Source organism: Apteryx rowi, unplaced genomic scaffold, assembly GCF_003343035.1.
Source record: "Apteryx rowi isolate R43461 unplaced genomic scaffold, aptRow1 scaffold_247, whole genome shotgun sequence".
NCBI classification, from domain to species: Eukaryota; Metazoa; Chordata; class Aves; order Apterygiformes; family Apterygidae; genus Apteryx; species Apteryx rowi.
The window spans coordinates 285,570-306,446 of record NW_020448830.1 but is presented as its reverse complement, the minus strand read 5'-3'; the positions used below and the strand labels follow the sequence as shown (position 1 = coordinate 306,446).

The following is a 20,877-nucleotide window of genomic DNA, read 5'->3' as shown; positions in this document are numbered from 1 at the left end:
AGGGAGCACAGCCAATAGATGCCCTCTAACAGCTAATGGAAAACACATTTATTGGTGACAGCCTGTTCCCAGGGTGCCAGTGACCCCGTAACAAATGCTGCATCTGATTTGCAACCAGATTATTCTGGCCTCTCGACCAGGTAGCACCGATGGGCCGCGACRTGCCAAGTCCTCGCAGCACGAGGCAGGGCTCGCCCAGCCGTCTCCGCCACGTGCAAAACGGGGCCTTCCGCTTCTCTGGACCTTTCTTYGGGGATATGTTCCTGACAAAACAAGAATAAGGATACATCTGGCCTTGACAAACTGCGTCAGAAATAAAGCCAGTTTCAGATCAGAATTCCCAGAAAAAAGCAGAGCGCACGTTTGAGGACACTTGAGGCTTCATTTGGGGAGATGCTGCATCCTCAGACTGCCTAAGGACCATGTTCAGTACTCAACTGTTCCAGCAGAAAAATGCTATGTCAGATATGCAGCATGGTATGGTACAGAGGTGCATAACATATATTTCATCTGAGGGAAAAAAGCATAAACAAAACATTAAAGGAGTAAACACTAGAGGTTTCAAGCAACTTTGGGAAGCATCAGAGTGCTGGACAGATTTAAACCAAAAACATTAAATTGCAAGCAAGGAGGAGAGCTCACTTTGGAGAAATGTAAATGGATGTAAATAGATGTAAAAAAAATGTAAATAGAGTGTGCAGAGAGATCCCAGTAAGGACTGCACAGATAACCTACCCCCAAAATGAGAAAGAGGCACAGACTTTGGGATATCTGTGCAAACAAACCTGGACTGTGCCAAAAAACATTTCACTGCTTCAGCAATCTCTCCTAAGGAGAGCATTGCAAGATCCCCCAGTTTTGGCCAGCCACCCCTATCCAAGGGTCAACCAGATCCCAGTAGTCTCTTCAGTCCCTGGTAGGAAGGGCGATGGCCTGAGGCCAGACCAAGCAGCAACACGAAAGACAGACAATGGCTGGAACACGCTACTAAAAGCAGTTGTGGCTTTTCCACCCACTGATGTGTCATGTCAGTAGTGGACGCCTTTCATCACATACTGGAGTCGAGCACAAGATTTAGCTCAGTACCAGAAGAAGCCGAAACCTAATCGTCCGTGAAATACAGTGTATCAAACTAGATGACCTGATGATGCCTTCTAGCCTTAAACTCTCCTACTGGTTTCTCATGAGCACACAAATATCCTGGGAAAGTTTTGGTTAGTAACTCAGCTAGCCTTCTAGGGCATAAAAAGGAGCTAAGATCTATCCCATGCTGATGTTATAGTAGCTGGAATCCTAGCRCAGCCCATTTTCTATAAGGGAATTGTTTCTTTCAAATCTGAAATGAAACGACTAGTTAAATGCTTGACTTAATGCACAGCAGATCTCTACACAAGAAAGTTTAACCACTTCTTAACTCCTAAATCGCCTTGATACATCTTGTATCCACATGCAAAAGCCTCTAGCTTCTCTAAAACTTGAATTCTAGTCCTTGAGCTCTGTTCTTCTAGCAATATTGTGTCAGTGCTCAGAATAAGAGTCCTGGTGCATCAGTGTTTTGCATGGATGTAAAATCTCCAAGACTCACGACCTGAGCAGGTCTTTCCTGACCAAGCACCGGACACCTTGACTTTATTTCAATCAATTGCAGGAGCCAGCTCAGAAGAGAACCACGTCACAACGCCTTTTACTCTCGTCTGCCTTGCTCCACCTCAGGGAGACCCAAAATTTCAACTTAAATTTAAGTGGCTTTTGAGACCTCAGCTTATTCTTTCTGATCTATTAACAGTTGTCTCCTGATTGACCTCTTCCACACCCAATTTACAGATGAAAAATTGTTTGCTTCCAAACCCTCTGCATGTGCATAGACCCAGGAGATCCGATAGAAACAGCAGCCCCTCACTGGTGTTCATTACACTGGAACAGAATATCACAAATAACAGCTAGGGAAGTGAGTTTGTCTCTAAAACCGAACATTTTTAGAATAGTCCTGTGATTATTGCAGAAGGAAGTGTAACCAAAATGTTTGAAGAGACGGAGGCTCTCGCCCTTGCCTAGCATTGACGTAAATCTCACTGACATTATTTGTGCTACTTTTCTCCTGGGTATACAGGTTTAACTGGATTTCAAGCATTATCAAGAAGTCTCAAAAGGTAAAGGCCAGATATTTTTGCTCTTGCTGACTGGAACACTTTTTATTCAAGCTCCTTGACTGTGATTATAGAGACACTTCTTGCTCCCTGAAAACAGTGTTAAATTCACTACTGTTCACAAAACCATATAAAATAATTTACTGCATGTCACTGAACATCTTTAAGAGGCCCAAAACAGCACTAGCATTTTTATAGCAATTGCTTATATATCCTTTAGCACATAYTTTACCTATTCTTTTGCTCCTGCATTATGTTTATGAAAAGCACATAAATGCCTGTGAAGATGTGCCCAGAATCACGTAAAAGAGCTAAACTCAGCTAGCACAGATGCAGGCAGGGTTTCAGTGGGCCACACTAGCCTTCACTTTAGATATAGCAAGACATTTGAGGTACATTAAGAGCTGGGGATCCAAGACACATCATTATAAATCCATTTCTGCTAACCAAGTAAAGCTGGACACTTTTGCCCACAGAAGCCTTGAGTCACTTTACGTCCCGCTCGGGTAATTATACCAGGTTGTGGCAGGTAGCACACAGAGGACTGAAGAGAAGGAGCGACTCAGCCTGTCAGCAGGTTCTTGCTTGGATTTTAAGACACGCACATTTCATCTGAGACAAAGGTGGCCACCATCAGTGTCACTGCTCAGGCAAAGAAACAATCCAAAAAGATCCAGCTAAAGAAAAACAAAAGAAAAAAAGGAGGCTGCATAGACTCATGCTTTCTGCCAGCCACACCAATGAATGCCACAGCAACTCAAACTTAAAACTCCTAGATAGCTGGGCTTTCCAATTTTTCTGTTAACAAAGTAATAGTAAAAGAGTCTCATATGAGCTAATATAGCTAGGGCAGATAGAAAGTCACTTAGAACCAAAGTGAAGCTTATTTTTGGCTAAGGTTCTTTGGTGCTGTAAAAATCATATTAGCAAATGGATTTTTTACTTTATCTCCTGACATTCCCTCTGATCAAGCTTCTTCTTTTCCTCTTCCCCAGTTTTCTGTTTGTTTGCTTTAGGACAGACCCTATGTAGAACATCCACTCCTGGTAAAGAGGGGCAGCAGGTGCAGTTTATGGGCTACCCATTGGCACAGATGAGTGACAGCTCAGATCTTGGATACAGGTTTATTTACAGAGAAGGAGCATACAAAAATATCTGCAGCACAAGATGGTTTTCTGCCTAGTCTGTGGACCTAGGAGAAAACAAAAGCAAAATCTAACAAACAAAACTGTCCCTTACCTGAACCACTGCTCCAACTGGCTCCAATTTATGCAGTGAACAGAGCCAAAATTTGCAGCAGGCTGAACGCAGGCAGCCTCCCACCCAGCGAAGGGCCAGTGCAGTAGGCTGCGGCACCCAAATTCCAGGGAGCACCGAGTTCCCTCGGAGCTTCATCATAAACCCCTGTGTGTGCACAAAAGCTCTGAGGTCTGGGGGTGCTTTGCTCCCAATTAAACTCCTCTGGGATTTCAGGATGGCTGGGACAGGGCTTAAATTCCCAGAGAGGCCCAGTCTGTCAGTCATGCTCGCACACCGCTGGTTCAGGCAGATTTTGCCAAGCGTTGACCACAGCCAGGTACAGTAATTTTCTCTCCCGAGTGCTGCTGTAGGGTGCTGGCAGTTGCTTGGTCCACAACAACGTCTTGGTTAACACAGAGATAGGAGGCTGCAGATTTCATCCCAGGCTGTTCCTGCCCCATAGGGGCCAGCCTGGTGGCCCACATTTCTCAGGGAAGTCTGCCAGCCAGCGGTCTGCAGCAGGCAAGCCTAGAGCAATTCCCCTTCACAGTAGGAAGGGCAGAGCTGGGCAAGGAAATCCCTGTAGCGGGGCATGGACAACGAGGACCTGCCCGCCCTCGGCGTGAGGGTCCCCCACAGGGACGGGCAGTCCCAGGCTGCAGGGCTTGCTGGTGTGTTTGCCAGCTGGGAGCACCTGCATCGGATGCACGACCGGCACCAGGAGGGAGTCCTGGCTGCTGAGGCAGGCTCCCTCCGAGCCGGCCCTCCTGGTTACGCAGTGACCCAACTTGGGCAGGAGACAGCTCCCGCTGTGGGACCACAGGCTTTCTGAACAAGCCTGCTACTGCTGGGAACCTGCTTCTTATTTACCAGCTTAAATTTGTTCCACCAGTGCAATTGCAGGGAAATCAGTGTTGCTGCAAGGGGATGAAGGTCTTCCTTTTCATCTTTTACTAGCATAGACAATAGCTCACTCACTGGAGAATTAACTCTGCAAATCCAGGCATCCATGTAACTACCAGGGCTCTTCATGCCTTTGGGGGCCAGCCATAGCCTTAAAACTTCCCCTGTAACAAACTTGCATAGAGGCTACCGTATTTATGATCCCCTGAATGCCCTTGTAAACTCCAGGTGATAGATAAGAATCAGGCCCAGGCTTTCTAATCCTTGACTGATGAAAGACTAACTTCATGAAATGGAGTGACCTTCTCTCTAAAATACTGGGGTCATGTCCCAGACACCAAGGTCTAGGGATGGGTGAGTTCAGAGTTTATGCCTTCATTTTCAAATCAGTATATTTAGATTCAGAAATGTCTAAAAAAGCGGGAGGAGAAATTCCCAGAGCAGCTACAGGGACTGAAAAATAAAACTCCCAGATTTCTCAGTAAACCAGTATTTTCTTGGCTCTCCACTGAGTTACCTCAAGTGCTGCCATTAGCACAGGAACCACTCAGAATTTAATCAGATCAGTCCAATCTGCTGAGAATTGCAATTTGCCTTTCTAATGCCAAAAGAAAAATTAATACAAGCAGCTTTCCTCCAATTTTTTTTTTTTGAATTGCAAAATAGAGTGTCACATGGCAAATTTAATGGAAGGAGGGAGGCTGTCACACATCCAAACRTCACACTCAGGGTTACAAGAGGAGCTCTGAATGCTAAGGAGAGGCCCTTTTTCAGTAAGATGTGACAAACAATATTTTGTCTCACCACGGCAGCTCATGGGGTCTGACACAGAGGCAGATGCAGTTGCAATAGTGACGTGCTTTGCAGAGACACTGTGTGTTACAGAAGTCCCTCTCAGCCCTTGCAGTAACTCTGCCCTCCCCCCCCTCTCCCCACGGTCCAGTTTTCTCACGTACACAAAATTAGCTGAACACCCATGTCATCTAAATTGCTTTTCTTCCCTGGCAACCCTGCCCTCAGCCTCTTCCTTGCAGTAGCATTGTGTGATTTCAGGACTATGTGGGGAAAAAAAAAAAGAAAAAAGAAAAAGAAACAGAAAACATTGGTGTTTGCCACCCCTCTGGATGATTTTGCCAGCATGCAACTCCCACCTCCACCTCCTTCAGGACCCACTTGGTTGCAGGTGATGTTAGAGAAGCCACAAGCAGCAGCTTTCCCTGCTCAAGAGCAGCAAAAGAGAAGCTGCTATTACCACACCTGCTATTCTCTGCTCCTTCTTAATGGACATCCTCATCCCTTCCTCCCCATCGCTCTATGCAGAGGACATGCAGATGTTTCTGTCAGAAGTCCTCAGCTCCCTGCTGGAAGAGTTCATGCCCTCGATTTCATAACTCTGAAAGGGGAAAAAGGAAGAAGAGATACAACAAAAACAATCTCTGGATAACAATTCTTATCTTACACTCCTTTCTAAACTAAATGATGGACAGGAAATAGTGATGTCTCTGAGCTACAGTCCTAAATCTCGGAGCTGACTTTCGGCTCTGGTCCTTACATGAAAATGTACTGCACACAGCTGAGACCTCTGCGTTTCCGAGCCGGAGAAAGCTGAGCTCTTGCTCTGGCCCGTCTCCCTTGGGCTCTCCCTCCCAGGAGCCTGAGTCAACTACAGGAATGCGTGGGGAATGCCAACACGCTCAAGTAGAGCGGAGGACGAAAACAACAAAAGGAAAACATTATTTGTGTYGACTTTTTGCATGAAGCTCATTAAAAATGTCCTCATTAGAGAGGGAAGCAGAGTTACAGCTAACTCCATCATTTCCACAGCTTTTAGACTTTGCATGGTCCTTGGCAACCGAGTTTTCAAACACTGTGAGCCACCACTCCAAAACATCAACATGTCTGGGAGAAATCCCCTCCTACAGCGTACCCACCACCCCTCGGACCAGCTCTCCTCTTTGCAACCCCTTCCTCCCGCCCCCGTCTCCAGGGCCACAATCCCTGCACCACTGCTAGCCCCGGGCGCCAGCGCAGCCCCCCTGTCCCCTACGGACCTCCTCCTGGTGTAGCTCCTTTTGCTGCACCACCATGGCCCAGGCCCCGTGTCTGACCAGTGCCACGAGGGCTTCAAAGCCAGGCAGCTTCCAGGTTATGGCAGAAGCAAAGCAACAAGAAAGCCAGGAGACGTGAGAGCCACCGCGCTACACCAGAGCTGTCAGCAAGTGGTAGTGTGGCCAGCAGACATCAGCAAGTGGCTGCAGCCATGAGGTTGAGCTCATCTGCCTTTCCCAGGGAGAAGAACTCAGGCTCTGACCCCCAAATTCATAGTAGCTGGCAGTCCCCACTGGTGAACACAAGTATTTTCTCTCTTAATCCTGAATTAAAAATAGCAAATTGCTGAAAGCTACAACTCCAAAGGCAGATTTACAAGGCCCTAGAAGACACCTCATGTGTCTTATACCATCATGTAAAATAGTTGTCCCTTTCAGGCACCTCTTAGCTGGGAGCTGTGTAAGTGCTTGTTCTGAATAAAATGTCAGGGCAAAACCAAAACTATTTTGGATATTTAAAAAAAAAAAAGGAACTACTATATGTTTTTCTCTGAAATACAAGCTGTCTCAGCCAGTCCCGACTCTGTTGTGCAGGTAATATCAGAATGCAAAGCTCCTCGAGTGAATACCACCTTTTGTTTGAAGGAAGCAGCAGGGAGAAAAGAAGAAAAGGGATTTAATTTTCTTCCTGGGGCCTTAGAGTTAGAAGAGTTTTCCAAGATCTCCTTAGAAATTGGACTGTAATGAAAACGGGCAGGCATGGTTGAATTTTCAACCGTAGCCAATGAATAGGTAAATAACAGGGAAGCGGGGATCCGGCTTCAATTACCTGGAGCTGCTTCCGCACTTGCTGTGCCTTGTGTGGCTTTGGAAATTAATTCTCTGGGTAGCCGAGCCCTCAGTTGCTGCTCAGTTTAACACTTCAGCGTGTCAGGTAGCAAGTTTCCAGATCTGAGATTCGCCAGCATGCGTTTGGGGAGGAGGGGGCGCAAGCTGCCGGTGGTCTCCAGGTGCCGACGGGGCCTGGCAGGCGGCCACCGAGCAACGCGGGACTTCTTCGAGGAGGTCTTTGCACTGGCTGCCGTCCTTGCAAAAGCAGTAACTAGTCCTTTTGCAGAGTTTCAGGTCACGTCCAGCAAATTCAGACAGTTAATTTTGTTGTATCTGACATACCCACAGAGCAGGACTTGGCCAAACACCCCTCCCCGCAGCTGGAGCAGGTAAAAACTGCCCGGCCCCAGGGGTGCCCCCCGTCCCTGCCGGGCCCCCCAGCCCTGGCCCCATCACAGCCCAGCCCGGGGCTGTCAGTCGCTGCCCCACGACGCCGCAGCAGTGCCAGCTCCAGCCCCGCCACGGCCCATGGCCCCTGGCCCCGGCCCGTGGGCGCCCTGGGGTTACCCCGCTCCCTCTGCCAACCCTCCCCGGCCGACCAGCGTGCCTTCCCCGCGCCACGGGGCGCCCACAGCGCCCTGCGAGCCTCCGCGCCCACCTTTCAGCCCTCCCTTTCGCCCCTCTTGCAGCCCCACCAGTCCGAACCTTCCCTCTGGCTCCTATGTGGGATATTGCAAAAAAAAAAGCCCCAAAACTAAATTATGTGCTCACTGCCTCAGATATGTTCTAGCCTCTTTCCCTAGTGCCCAAGTCTTCAGCGCAAAAGTACTGAAGTAATTTTTAACCAATCTGTCATTATGTCAGGCACATTCCTTCCACTCGCCCTGTGTAAATGAATGGTTGCTACTGAGATTTTAATAGTTAGCTGAGCTCTATTCAGTAACTCACTGATGGATGGATAAGGCAGCGCGTCTCGCAGATAACAAGGCGCTGTGCAACACGGTGCAGACAGGCACGTCTGCCAGCCCACGAAATACAGATACCTTTACAAATGAGACAGAGCAACTTGGGAAGGTCTCACAAAGCCTTTCAAAAGATGCGGTGAAAATTAACTTATCTGGCAGAACAAAAAGGGGAACAAATTTTTTGGAGGGAAGGGAACTTGTGGGACAATGGTAGTCACATCTCTAAACTAAGAACTGCCATAAGGTATCTCATCTGCAATTAAACAGCTGTTTAAAAAGCAGCTGACATTGTAGAGTTATGTTTGTTTCTCTAAGAGAAAGATTTGCGTTCAGGGCTATATTGTATTGGTGTTGTTGCCATGGTAAATATCAGTGTTTGTCAAAACTTTAAAATGCAATCCAGCATATCGAAGCATTCAACTTCCTCCTGTGAAGAGCATGCACCAAATGCATGGTGGCACAGCAGCTGGGGAGAGGATGGGGAATTCAACTTGCTTGTTATCATTCAACAAGGGAGAAAGAAATGGACAGCAGTGAGGAAAACAGAAAAAGAGAATCAGCATTTAAACAAAAAGTACCAAAAAGACCAGACAGAAAGGTAAAAGGGTAAATTAATAGCAACATTTCATTTGACTCCAGTGACATTAAGAGAGTCCTGTGGCTTCAAACCCAGCACTGAAATTACATTGTAATCAGTGCTCAGGGTTGTAAAGAGCTCCCGTTACATCAGCATTCATTAAATTAATCAGTGCCTGGGCCATGCCTTGGCCGCGGCTCCCGATGCCGGTGCGCGAGGAGGCGTCGCAGCCCACGCCGCGCCATGCCGCCAGGACGGAAGGGATCTCCATCCTCCCCAGCTGCTGGACGCAGAGCGGGAGGGAAGCAGAGAGCAGTCCCTGCCATTGAGCCCCAGCACTGCTGAAGGCTAGGCTAACCAGCTACGCCGGGCAGGTTTTTATCACACTTGTCAGTAAAGGCGAGAACTGGAAACGTGCACAGAGTAACCATACCACAAGGGCTTGGTGCCCAAGACCGGCGGGTAAGAGGTCGGCAGAACGAAGCCCTAAATATTGCCAGTCAGATACCGACACCAAGGCTTGTCTCGAAATTGTGCTTAACTACCACAGGCTTTCCTGACTGGCACCAAAGTCAAGCAGAGAAGGTAATAACTTCTGAAACTCATTTTGGAAGTGTCAGACCCAGCAAGCCTTGCTAAATCTTTGTGGAATTAGGTAGTGCCTTCGCGAGAGCTCTGAGCCCATCCATTTTACCAGACTACAATGCTACTCGAACAAAATAAATGGTTTGTTTTATAAGCTATTCAGTCCAACCAGCTACATTAGCAATGCATAGAAATAAAACAAATTGATTCCTTATTGCAGTGATGATTTTTATTTAAATAAGTCGTTCAGGAAAACAACACTTTTCAGTTCAATTAAAAGTTTGCTTTAGTGTTGGAATGGCTTCAGCATATGCTCAAATGCTTTCAGGAGTCAGAGCCCCTTTTGTTAGATATGAAGCGATTATGCCAAGATGTTATGCTGGTGTGCATGTATGACAATGTGTAATCGTGTATGTGTAACGATGCAAGTTATGCTGCTGAGGAATTGTCTCCTTCCCACCAGGAAGGCTGCAAAACTAAATCCATTAATACTTCTGCAGAGTTTCAAATGATGACAGCAGTGGAAACTATTGAAATACCTTCACAGAAACCCTTTTTGTTGTTGTTTTTTTTTGTTGTTGTTGTTTATTATGTATTAACAGTACTTTAAGCACATACAGATTGTTTGCCATTTTTTCCCTAAAGGTTGCAGGTAACAAGGGCAGGCAATTCTGCTAACTTTGGCACACCAAACTTCACTCCAGTGAGGCATCCCTTTGTTTTCGCCCCAGAAACGCACTGATTTGGGTGATTTCTTTAATGACTCACTAGTGGAAGAGTTGTCATCTAGCTCACAGCGCTTCGTCATGGCCCTGCTATCCGTCCAAAGCCTGAAATGGCGTGCAAACACTGTGCGCAAGCAGTACTGAGCAATTTTTGGACTTGTGTACACTGAATCAAGAGAAATTACCCTGTAAACACTAAAGATCCAACCTCTTTCTTCCCCGGATTCAGCACTTCATGAAGCTAGGGCCTAAGTAAACTCTTAAACATATTAAATCTCATTGGCTATATAGAAATCCCACTGACAGTGGGATGTGCACCGGCACGGTCTAATCACCTGCGCCCGACTCCAGTGGCGCCTCGCAGGCGGCCTCCTAACGCCCCGGCGTTGTCTTCTTCACAGCTGTGTTTTCCCCTGCCCAAACACAACCCAAGCAGTCGCGATCGCGGCGCGTCTCGGATGTCAACCCTAGGGAGGCGACCTGCCTCCGGAGGAGCCGCCTCGAGCGCGCCACTGCCGACGCCTTCGCCGCCGCGGCGGAGCGCGTGCGCTAGCTCGGCTCGCCTCATTCACGTTCTCCCCGCGCCCGAGAGGCTCTGCAGCACCTGCTGGTCCAGGAAATGTGAATTCGTGCGTCCTGTCTCACCCGCCCAAAAGAGCACGTATGTCCTGCCAGCAGCTCCTCCCTCCTTCCTGGGAGTTCCTCCTTCCGGGGCCTGGGAATACACAATCCTGCAGAAGAAGTTCGAGTCTCCTTCCAGATCTAGCTGCATCTAGAACATATTTCCTTTCTTTCTTTTGCATTTTATAAATAGTCCAGTCTTCCTGCAGCTTTTTTCCTGGCCCAGTGACTCATCATAGACTCATCGGACTTGTTGCTTCATTTAAACAGGGAACTGAAAAGTCTCTTGCATAAATGGAAAAGAACCCACCAGCTGCAGATCCGCAGCTAGCTGCTTATGAGGGTTTCCTATGGAAAGACTTAAAATACTTCCTGCTATCGCATGGCTGCAAAGGTTATTGTTAAAATGAATCTGTGCAGGACACATGCAGCACTAGCTAGGCCAACACGTGTCCTTTCCACTCACCCTACCTCCCTCTGAGTACTTAAAGACAATAACGGTTTATTTTTCCTTCTTAGTCCAATGGTGAATATTTCTGATTTGTTTATTGGTTTGAGAATTAACCAGGGATGCCAGGTTTTCCCGTCATTTCAGAAAACAGCAAGACATTTTGTCAACGCGGTTTCCCGGTGAAACAAAACGGAGGTGATCGCATCGCCTCCCTGAGCTGCTGCCAGCTTTTCTCGTAATTCATGAAGCCGGCGGCTAACCCCAGCCAGGTCTGACCGCGGCGGGGAGGTCTCGGAGAGATTGCGCTCCTCCAGGGCTTGTGGAAAGCAAGAGACCCCCCATCAGGACTCCCTCCAAGCACTCGGGGAGGAAAAAATGAAACAAAACTGCCTGCGCTCCAGCAGAAGGCGGGAAGCTCTTTCCCCTGGCTGGTTGCTCAATAACCCAGCCAAAACAGCGGCGCGATGCAGCACCGTGGGCGGGCTGTACGGCAGAGGGGGGGGAACGTCATGCCAATGCCCCTGCCGCGCTCTCCAGGTAAACGCTCCCCTCTCCAGGTGGGAACACGAGGCTCCCTTCGGCTAACCTCCCGCTCACGTCTGCCTTTCCAGTCCCTCCCCCCTTATTCAGGGTTATCTGACGAACGCTGATTAGAGCCGATCAAGAATTATGTCTTAATTAAGCTGATTACACCATTTATTTGAAGACGTCTGCTCTGCTTGTTCCCTCGCAATGCTGCCGCTTCTCACTGTCTTTTTATTTAGTGGCTGCTCCTGCTGAACACAATAAATGACTGATGCTAAGCAGCGGCTGACAGCTGGTCCGGGAAAGGCTTTCTCCTGGCTTGCCTGATGAACTTTTTGTTAACTTTCTAACTATCCCCTTAGAAAATGGAGATTCTGACTTTTCAGGCCATTAATGTTTTCTTTGTATATTGTTTTCTTTAATTCTGGTCAGACTGAGTGCGATGATACTCTCAATTTTCCTCTGCATTTTGGGGAGGCGGAGGTTGTATTTTTCAACCGCCGAGTAGGCAATTAAACATTAAAAGCCCTATCTCCCAAGCAAAAGTGTTTAAAATGTCTGAGATTTCTGTTCACAGTAAATGCCAAGTGTCAGTCATGTAATGATCACTTCAGAGATCACAGGATTCACAATTAAATGATGACAACTTGATGGATTTCAGCCCAGACTGCATTAATGAAATGGTAAGTTTGTGAAGATTCTAAAAAATAGACTTGACAAATGTTAGTCCCTCCTAAACGCGTTATAAGCCTTCGGGAGACGAGCTGGGCAGAGAGGAGAGGCTCTAAACCTCAAATATTCGGAGCACGGTGAGTCTCGCGCGGGCTCTGGGGAAGGTTTAGCTGAGGCCGGGGGTGCTCGGGGCCGTGGCACAGCTCCTAGCACAGAGGCATTCCCGGGAAGGCGAAATCAGTTCATCTGTGCAGTCATTGCCATGCTAACACCTCACTCTCTCTCGAAACCCCAAAAAGAGGTGAAACGGGGAACAGCAGGATTCTCCTTCCAAGGAAATTGCTTTGACTTTCACGGGAGGATACACAAGGCAATACAGAGTTTCATCAAAGCTGGGCTATCCTGATGAAGATTCTGAATTATTTAATGCATTTTGCATTTTTATTACTTGATTTATATCACAATATAGCAAGCGCGTTAGCAAGTTCAGCCTGTGCATTTTCATGAATGCAACGAGATGGCTAGAGAAGCGCTTTGTTCTTGCCTTCTTATTGCTTAAGTATCAAATTTTCTTCCAGTGAAAACAGAATACATTCCAGACCAAAATATCCCTGGAAAAGACAGCATGTAAGCCCTGAACGATGCGCTCTGCTACCTCGTAAGACACATCCCAGGACATTTGCTCTGTTTGAGTATTAACCCCTCCGACCAGCGGCGCTTTTTCTCTTGAGGTAAGTCCGTGATGCAAAGCAGTAGGTAGCGCGAGCCTGTAATACATATATTCAATCACTCGTCGTGTCTCTTGACCTGATTTTGTGCTATAACTTTTCTGACAGCTTGCAAGTGTTTCCTTGGTGATAGAAGTTTGTTGCCAAAGCAGACGAATGAATCATCTATTTACAGTCACGGCGGTGAGCTGCCAGGGGGATACCGTATGTTTCGGCATGTGGCGTGCAAGCCTAAGGCCAGCCACCGGCGAAAGCCTCCTCCCGGCTCCCAGGCGAATGCCACGTCTGCAGCGTGGCACTCRACCCGGCTGCCGAGCCGCGCGGGGCCTCCGCCAGCGCCGTGGTCCTGGCTGGTTAAGGCAGTCCTGGATAGCACTGCTGCATGGTGAAGCTCGGCCGGAAAAAGCTCGGCAGATCGAGCTCTCGCAGCCTCCCGGCAAGGCAAGCCTAAGAGCTGCCCCGGTTCTCGCCTTGGCACCGGCCCCGTGCGCGGCCAGCTCCCAGTGAGCGGCCCCATCTCGGGACCCCTTTCTTTTAAAATACATATTAGTTCACTTGCATAGCATCTGAGCCTCCCGCAAATGCTTCTGCAGTAATGGAAATTATTGTTCCTAAACCACAAGGGAAAATGAGTATTTTTTCCAGCCTTCCCTTCATCCCCTCTGAGCAGATTAACATCCCTCGAGCACCAACAGCTGCTCAGTCCCTGCACGTACTGTGAAGTCCCGGTGCTGGCTGGGCCCCCCAGTGCTCCTGCCACCGTCGCCTCTCCGTTACCCACGGCGGCCGCACTGAGCTGAGCTGAGCTGAGCCGAGCCGGCCGCTCGCGCGCCCCTGCGCTGCCCCCATCTCCCAAGCACCCCCAACCTCCCACCCCGTGCCACTTTGCAGCTCCCTGCCTGGCTCCCAAGGACGGCTTGGAGCTGCGCAAACAGCCAGTGGGTTTTGCGGCTCCCTCCCGGCCGAGGCCTTGGACCCCCTCGGAGCCGCGCGGCCGAGCAGCTCCCGGGGCCGTTCTCTGCCCCCCGGCTCACCCCAGCGAGCGGCTTCCCCAGAAGGGGACGGCGAGCACGGCCCACCCCGCCGCCCCGGCCCTCTGCTCCCGCTCCCCCACCGGGAGGGCTTGCATCCTGGTACGACCCGGCGCCGGGGCTCGCCGGGAGTGCTTGGCTTCATCCTCGTGCCCTCCACATCACACGCAGGAGGATAAAATCAGAGGTGCGTTTGTGTTTTAAATGGAAGAGTAAGGGAAACATAATTCCTTGCAGAAATCTGGAGAAATCTCAAAATAATTTTGAAGACACTCACTACAACCACCGAGGTTTCCCACCATGCAACAAAATCTGATTGCCTGATAAATTCAGCAGTAAAAAGGTGACTAATAATACCGTCCTGGATTTCAACTACATTTTCCAGATTAGATTTGGATTAAACACTTGATTAACTGGTTTAATTTCCAGTGTTTGCTTCTATGGTTAAGCTTTAAAAAAGCTGTATGTGAGGTAGATTCACAATCATGATCCTGTCCTCAGATGGAACTAATCAAAGGTGCATTTCCTCACTGTTAAATTCTGCATTGAAAGTGAGAAATTTTACTGTATTTTGTTCACAGAAATGCCTTGGTTTCTGGAAGCCTTTTTCTGGTGAATAATTCCACCTCTGCACACTGTGCAGAGCTCTGCCATCAAACATTTCGCTTTGCTCAGTGGGTGTTTAATTACCATTAATTCACTGACTCTAATAGACCTACATTACCTGAAGATTTGACCTGACATATTTACCTGAGACAGAAGATGTGCCTGTTTCGGGAGCAATATAACACTCCAGCTGTTGGGCGGGTGCTGGGTGCAGTGTGTTGTTTGGATACATTGACAATGCCAAGGGGTAGAAATGAATGTGCACGTACTGGGATAAAATAATTGCTTTGCATGTATTCGTCCTCATGAAGGGCCACCTGTATCACCGACTCCTCCTTTCTGTCGTTATAGAGTTTGGAGAGGGTCTGGGGTTTTTGGTGCTGTTAAGACCTTCCTCCTGCTGTTGCTAATGCTCCGGCTCCACAACTAGCACTAGAAACACACCAGGGTGCAGAGGCAGCGTACATGACATCTGCAACGTTTAAGCACAAGAAGTTTCTGGTACCTAATCCATACTGGCAAATTCCTCTTTGTGATGATTGTCTCACCTCCACTAGTAGCAGCAAAGTCAAATCTTTGCAGCACTGCCTTAACATAGACAAGGCTGACAGGATGCTGCTCTTTGTCTCGTTGATCTAAGCTGCAGCCGTCTCGTATGAAGCAACCGTGCCCGTACAAGCGAGGTGGGCACTGCCGAGGGTTACTGACCACGAATTGGCTGTGCCTCAGGATTTTCCACCTTAAGTTTCTTAAAGTGTCATAGTCTTGACAACTGAGCAGTTCAATGCCTAGTTCATGTCTATACTTGACTGGGATCCAGAAACAGGCTTTCTTCTGCCAGCCTCCTCAAAGGTGACCAATCTGTAGGTGCTCACAGAGCCTGCCCCTCACACACCCCCAGAGCCAGCTGCCGCGTGAGAAGAGCCGGCAGCTGCTTTTTCTGTGGAGGACACAGGCAGCAGAGATGGTCATGGTGCAGAAACTCCCTTTCCTCCTTGCCATTTATACAACAACAGCATCTAGAGCGCTTGCTTGGGAAGTCAGAGACTTGAGTTCAGTTCCCTCCTGAACCTGAGGGGGTGCAAAACCCACAGCGCACTCTGCCTATGGGTCTACTGCAGCCAGTAGACTGTGGACAGGATCCATATCCTAGATGAACGCCCATATCCTAGAGAACGGTGAGACTCTGTACACATCTCTGTCTCACTGTTGCTTTCTGGCTAGCTGTACGCGATGCCTCGTAGGAATCCRAATCCTGTACCATACAGGGGAAGTCCAGCACCTTCATCTGCATGGCCTGGCCATCTAAAATAGGGGGCTGGATTTCATTCTGGAGAAGAAATTGCAATTCCATGAGTAGCAAAAAAAAGAAATATTTTTGACCAGTGTTATAATGGCCCATATAAGCACATTGATTTTTGGGTGCCTGGGGAAAGGGGTGGGGGGGAAGAGGGGGGAAAAGAAGAAAGACTCAAGATAGTAAGCGTGCTGACTTCAAATTCCAGTCAAGTTGGCTTTATAGAGCCTATAAATCAAATATTAAGAAAGACAGTCTCATTGGTCAAGACAGACACTGATAGACACTATACTTTTCAGATTATTTTCCACGCAAGGAAATACCACTAATCAAGTTCTGTTACAAAGAAGAGGGAAAAGAGAGGTCCGTATTAAAGAAAACTGTTTTTATTGTAAACAAAGTATAAAGTACAACATAAGAAATGTGCAAATCTTTTAAGTAGTCACAAAAGAGCATATCTAATACACTATTTTCAAACTGTTCACTTTCTGATATGTGTCCTCAGTATAATATGATAAAATAGAAATAGTGAAAGTTGATGCATTATTTACCACAAAATCTAGTTTTAAGTCAGGGCTGGTGTCTTTACTGACTCATTTTACTTTTCAAATCACTTGACTTTCTAATTTAATACAATACAGAATACATCCATATTCCATCTCTAGTATTAAACCATCTTTCAAAGAATTAACACCATCAAGAAGTCTAAGATTCTTGTTTCTCCTTCTTAATCAACCCAAGTAGTTTACAGTTACATTTTTTTTTAATTAAAAGTGCACTGTATCTGTTTATGAAAAATGCAGCGATACAGAATTTTGAGAAGGTTTAAAGGAATCCATAAGCAACACAAAAGCAGAAGCATCACATGATGCCTAAGTATAACCAATTGTAATAATCACAAAGCTTTCAAAAGAAGCTGGGAAAATATTACAAGAAAGCTCATGAGGATTCAGAAACTTTCTCTACCCTCCATCTGCCCATTTGGCTGCCCTTAACCCACATTCAAACCCCCCTTTGGACAGTAGTATAAAGCTGGTATACTTGATATGTTAAACACCCTGTGCAGGAGGTTAGGCCTAAATCCCCAGGAGTTTGGCACCAAATCATTCCTCATGACTGGGCCTGAGAATGCATGGGGGGGAGGGAGAGAGGGGGAAATCCTACCAAGAAAAGGTGACAAAAGTAGGAAAACTGATTTAGATTATCTTACACAGGTGCATCCTGGGCTTCTAAGTATGCACCCATACATTGTTGTTTTTCTAATCTGTGTTCTACTGAAGATCCACAACTGAAATTTAAAATTTGCATTGGTCTCAAGCATCAGCAGCAAACCTTCAGTAACATCTATGCTTGGCCAATCTATAGTATATATGAATAATTTGCAAAATTCAAAACTTGCAGTGTGTGCTGCTCTGCTCTAGAACCTTTACTTTCTCTCTCTCCTTTCCAGAGCAAAAGACACTCGCTCTTCCACAGCCACTGGTTCTCTCAGCAACATTTTTTGTGACCGAGCACAGACTGCCTTTGCCTCTCTGCTGCAGTACCATCAGCAGCACTGGAGAATCACAGACCTGGAGCAAAAGCCTACTTTTTAACTGGCATATTCCAGTGACAACAGTTAATACCACCATCTTCAAGGTAAGTTCTTTCACTGTGCAGTTGCAGATGTAGGCGGTACAGCAATATCATTTAGTTTGCTCACTTCCATTTGCCAGTTTGGTAACTTCTTAGCTGATAAGTGGCGACGTGCGTGTTTCGTTAAGTGGTCGCTCCTCATGAACCGCCGCTCACACATGGGGCAGGCAAACTTCTTCTCACCAGTGTGCGTTCGGCGATGACGAGACAGTTCATCAGAACGTGCAAACCTTCTGTCACAGCCTTTCCAACTACAACTAAAGGGCTTTTCTCCTGGGGGGGGGAGGGGGGGGGGAGATGAAAAAAATTCATGAGTACTGAGCGACAGTACTATTGCCTTGACTTTTGACTTTTTGTAAAAAGTTTCTATTATGACAGCTGAACCAAAATCTACATAAATGTTATTTTTATTGATATATATCTAAGTACATATAAATATATAGATATGCAATGTGGAAAAAAAATGTGTTTATATACTTAGATAGAAACATGAAGACTCACTATCAAAGCTAGGTAGTACAAAGGGTTAAACATCTTCTGGAAAACAAAGAATTCAAGACATTCTTTATGTCTCAAAACAGCTGAATGTTCACCCTCAGCTCTACATGTACTGTAGATTATGATGACTTAGCATTACCAAAATGACCTCCTGAAATGCAACCTGTAATAACATTAGTCCCATTTTTATGTAACAGAGCTCTGGTAGGGCACTGTAAGCCAACGTGAAAGCATACGTGACTCCTTTTGCTACTGTGATTAAAAACTGAAGTTTATCTGCTTGGAGAAATTATTCTAAGATAACCAACACAGGAATAGTTTGGAGTGGATAATTATATTCTTTCATGAGAAAATCTCTTTACTCTGAAATTTTATCCACTTCTGACAAAGGCAGTCTTGTGGAGATGTCTGATAAGCTACTATGGAAAAGCATATACATTTGGACAAGCCCTTGCTTCCAACACTTAAGACAGGCTACTGAATGCCTTCTGACACGTAAGAACATCCAGCACAAATAAACTGCTGAATCAACTTCCCCTCTGGGAGACTTCCTGTCAAAGATGAGGTGGCATTATAATGTGCACTAGCAGAAGAAATATTTCATTGCTGCTTCATAATTTGTTCCATGAAGAAATCCAGTAACACTAGAACCTTAACAAGCAGTGCACAGCCACAGCTTTCTACACAAATTATTAACATCCAGCAACAGTGACCAACCTGTGTGTGTTCTGACATGAGCCTTCAGATGGGAGCTCTTGAAGTAGGTTTTCCCACATCCTGGGTAGTTGCAAATGTGACTTCTTATTCTTGAAGAATCAACCGGATGAGTCACTTTGGCTGCGGAAGGTATGAAGCCAGGAGCAGGGGCAATAGGCGAGAGTTTTGTGCCATTGGGACTAATAATTGGAGCCTTTGTGTTCTGCACAGCTGGCTGGGGCACAACAAACATAACTGCACCTTTGGGAACTTGTGTACCCATGAACACCATGGGCTGACAGAGAGCTGGCTGCTGGCTTGGCGTCGGGTTGGGCACTACTGCTGTCACAACAGAGTTGTTTGTAGGCAGGGGGACCATCTGGCAAATTACCGGCACAGGGGGGACTCCACTTCCTTGGACAGGGCACGGTGGTGCCATCACTGCTGACTGCTGTGCTGATCCAGAAACAGCCTCAGCTCTACTGATTGCAGGCTTTGTCAAGGGCACAGGACTGACAGCTGGTTCTGCAGTTTTTCCTTCTACAGCTGGCAGTTCACTACTTTCATGACTCGCTCTGTTAGAGAGTGCAGCCGAAGGAACCAAATGTTTTGCTTCATTGTTCTGTTTGTTATTTGTTTCTCTTGAAACACTCTCCTGGTATTTTAGCACACTGGCTGTTCTCACTGGACAGGTTTTGCGATTGCAAAGCTGAGCATCAGCAGTATGGCGAATAACACTTGTTGCTTGAGCTTTCAAAGGCCTCGGTGCTGGAGACCTCTCAGCCTCTTTACGAGGTGCAGCAAGAGGAGGCTTTGTAGTCTCAGCAGACGATTTGCATTGCACTGTAGATGGCGCTGGTGCCAGCGGATGAATTATTTGAGACATCTCAAAATCAGAAGGGCTGTAGGGTGGAGTCAGGCACTAAGCAGGGGAGAAAGGCAAAGGGGGATATTGTTATCAGCATATTACCAAACATTGTTAAACACACACACACACACACACACACACACAAAAAAATATTAAAAACTTACAAATGCTGGTATAGCATTGAAGTCTGCTGTTCCAGGAAGCAAAGTCTCATCACTGTCTTCTGACATATCAGATGCTGGAGTTATAGGCCTCATTTCTGCATATTTTTTGAAGTCTGATTTCCAGTTGCAACTCATAGATATAAGGGCCTCTACAGCCTCATAATCACTTTTTTCAGGAGTATTGTTCCAGAAATACCTGGTATCTCTCTGTTTCTCAGTTATCATCTCCATTTCTTTCTCCTGTTAGATAAAAAGAAAAAAAGTTTTGAGCTTCGCCCCAAGTTTCAATATTTCATTGTTGTCCGAAGGCATCATAAAAACCACCACAACCTGTACAAAACACATATGCTTGATAATGTTTGGTATGTCTGCATTTTCCTGTCCTCTTTCTTCATTATGTAATATTTTTATGAAGTTGGGAGGGAAATCTGGTCATCTGGTAAAGATTATGAAGTTTCTTCAGACAAAAAGAACTCCCCCCTTTATTCTTCAGCAGTTTAAGTTATTCTGTTTTGCAAGTGTTGAGCGTCTGAAAGTTCTTCCTTACAAAATCTTCAAAAAAACTAAAATGACTTCTTCCGCCCTCTCCCCTCTTTCATTTGCTTAAAACACAGCCATCAATATCGTGCTTATTTTGACATACCAAAAAGGGACCACGCTGAAACTGAAGCACATTTCCTTCAAAAGCTTTTAGCTTTCAAAAAAAAGTTCCAGAAAATACTCAAAGCTCACACACACTGACACACAGAAAACCACCAACATGGAGAACTGAAATACGTGTGTATCTTCACCATCTGGGTGATCTCCTCGTGGCACTAACCAAACACAAAGTCTTCCAGGCTCTATGTGCCCCTGCTGTTAAAGCTGCTACCCTTAACACAGCTTTTGATTTCAAGGGAACGCCGTGCCCCGCTGCTGGCTGGGTCTCCCCTGAGCGGGTCAGACTGGGCGGAAAAGCCGCGTTTCTGAAAGTTGTGTCTGAGCCGCTCCGGAGGAGCCACGGCTAAGCCACATCTTTGCGCTGGGGCTTAACCACCCTCTGAGTAATTCGGGAGGGAGGGAGGG

At 46.8% G+C, this 20,877-nt stretch overlaps 1 protein-coding gene across 1 annotated transcript; it reads right to left on the bottom strand.

Moving 5' to 3' along the window:
• Positions 1 to 16,321: 16,321 nt before the first annotated feature.
• KLF10 (Kruppel like factor 10) lies at positions 16,322 to 20,761 on the bottom strand. The gene is made up of 4 exons (XM_026066755.1): positions 20,456 to 20,761; positions 19,813 to 20,052; positions 18,802 to 19,702; positions 16,322 to 17,859 (listed from the first exon to the last, which is right to left on the bottom strand). Exons 2-4 carry the CDS (start codon positions 20,041 to 20,043, stop codon positions 17,600 to 17,602), a joined length of 1,392 nt encoding a protein of 463 aa, XP_025922540.1. The 5' UTR covers positions 20,044 to 20,052; positions 20,456 to 20,761; the 3' UTR covers positions 16,322 to 17,599.
• Between the last annotated feature and the right edge of the window lie 116 nt (positions 20,762 to 20,877).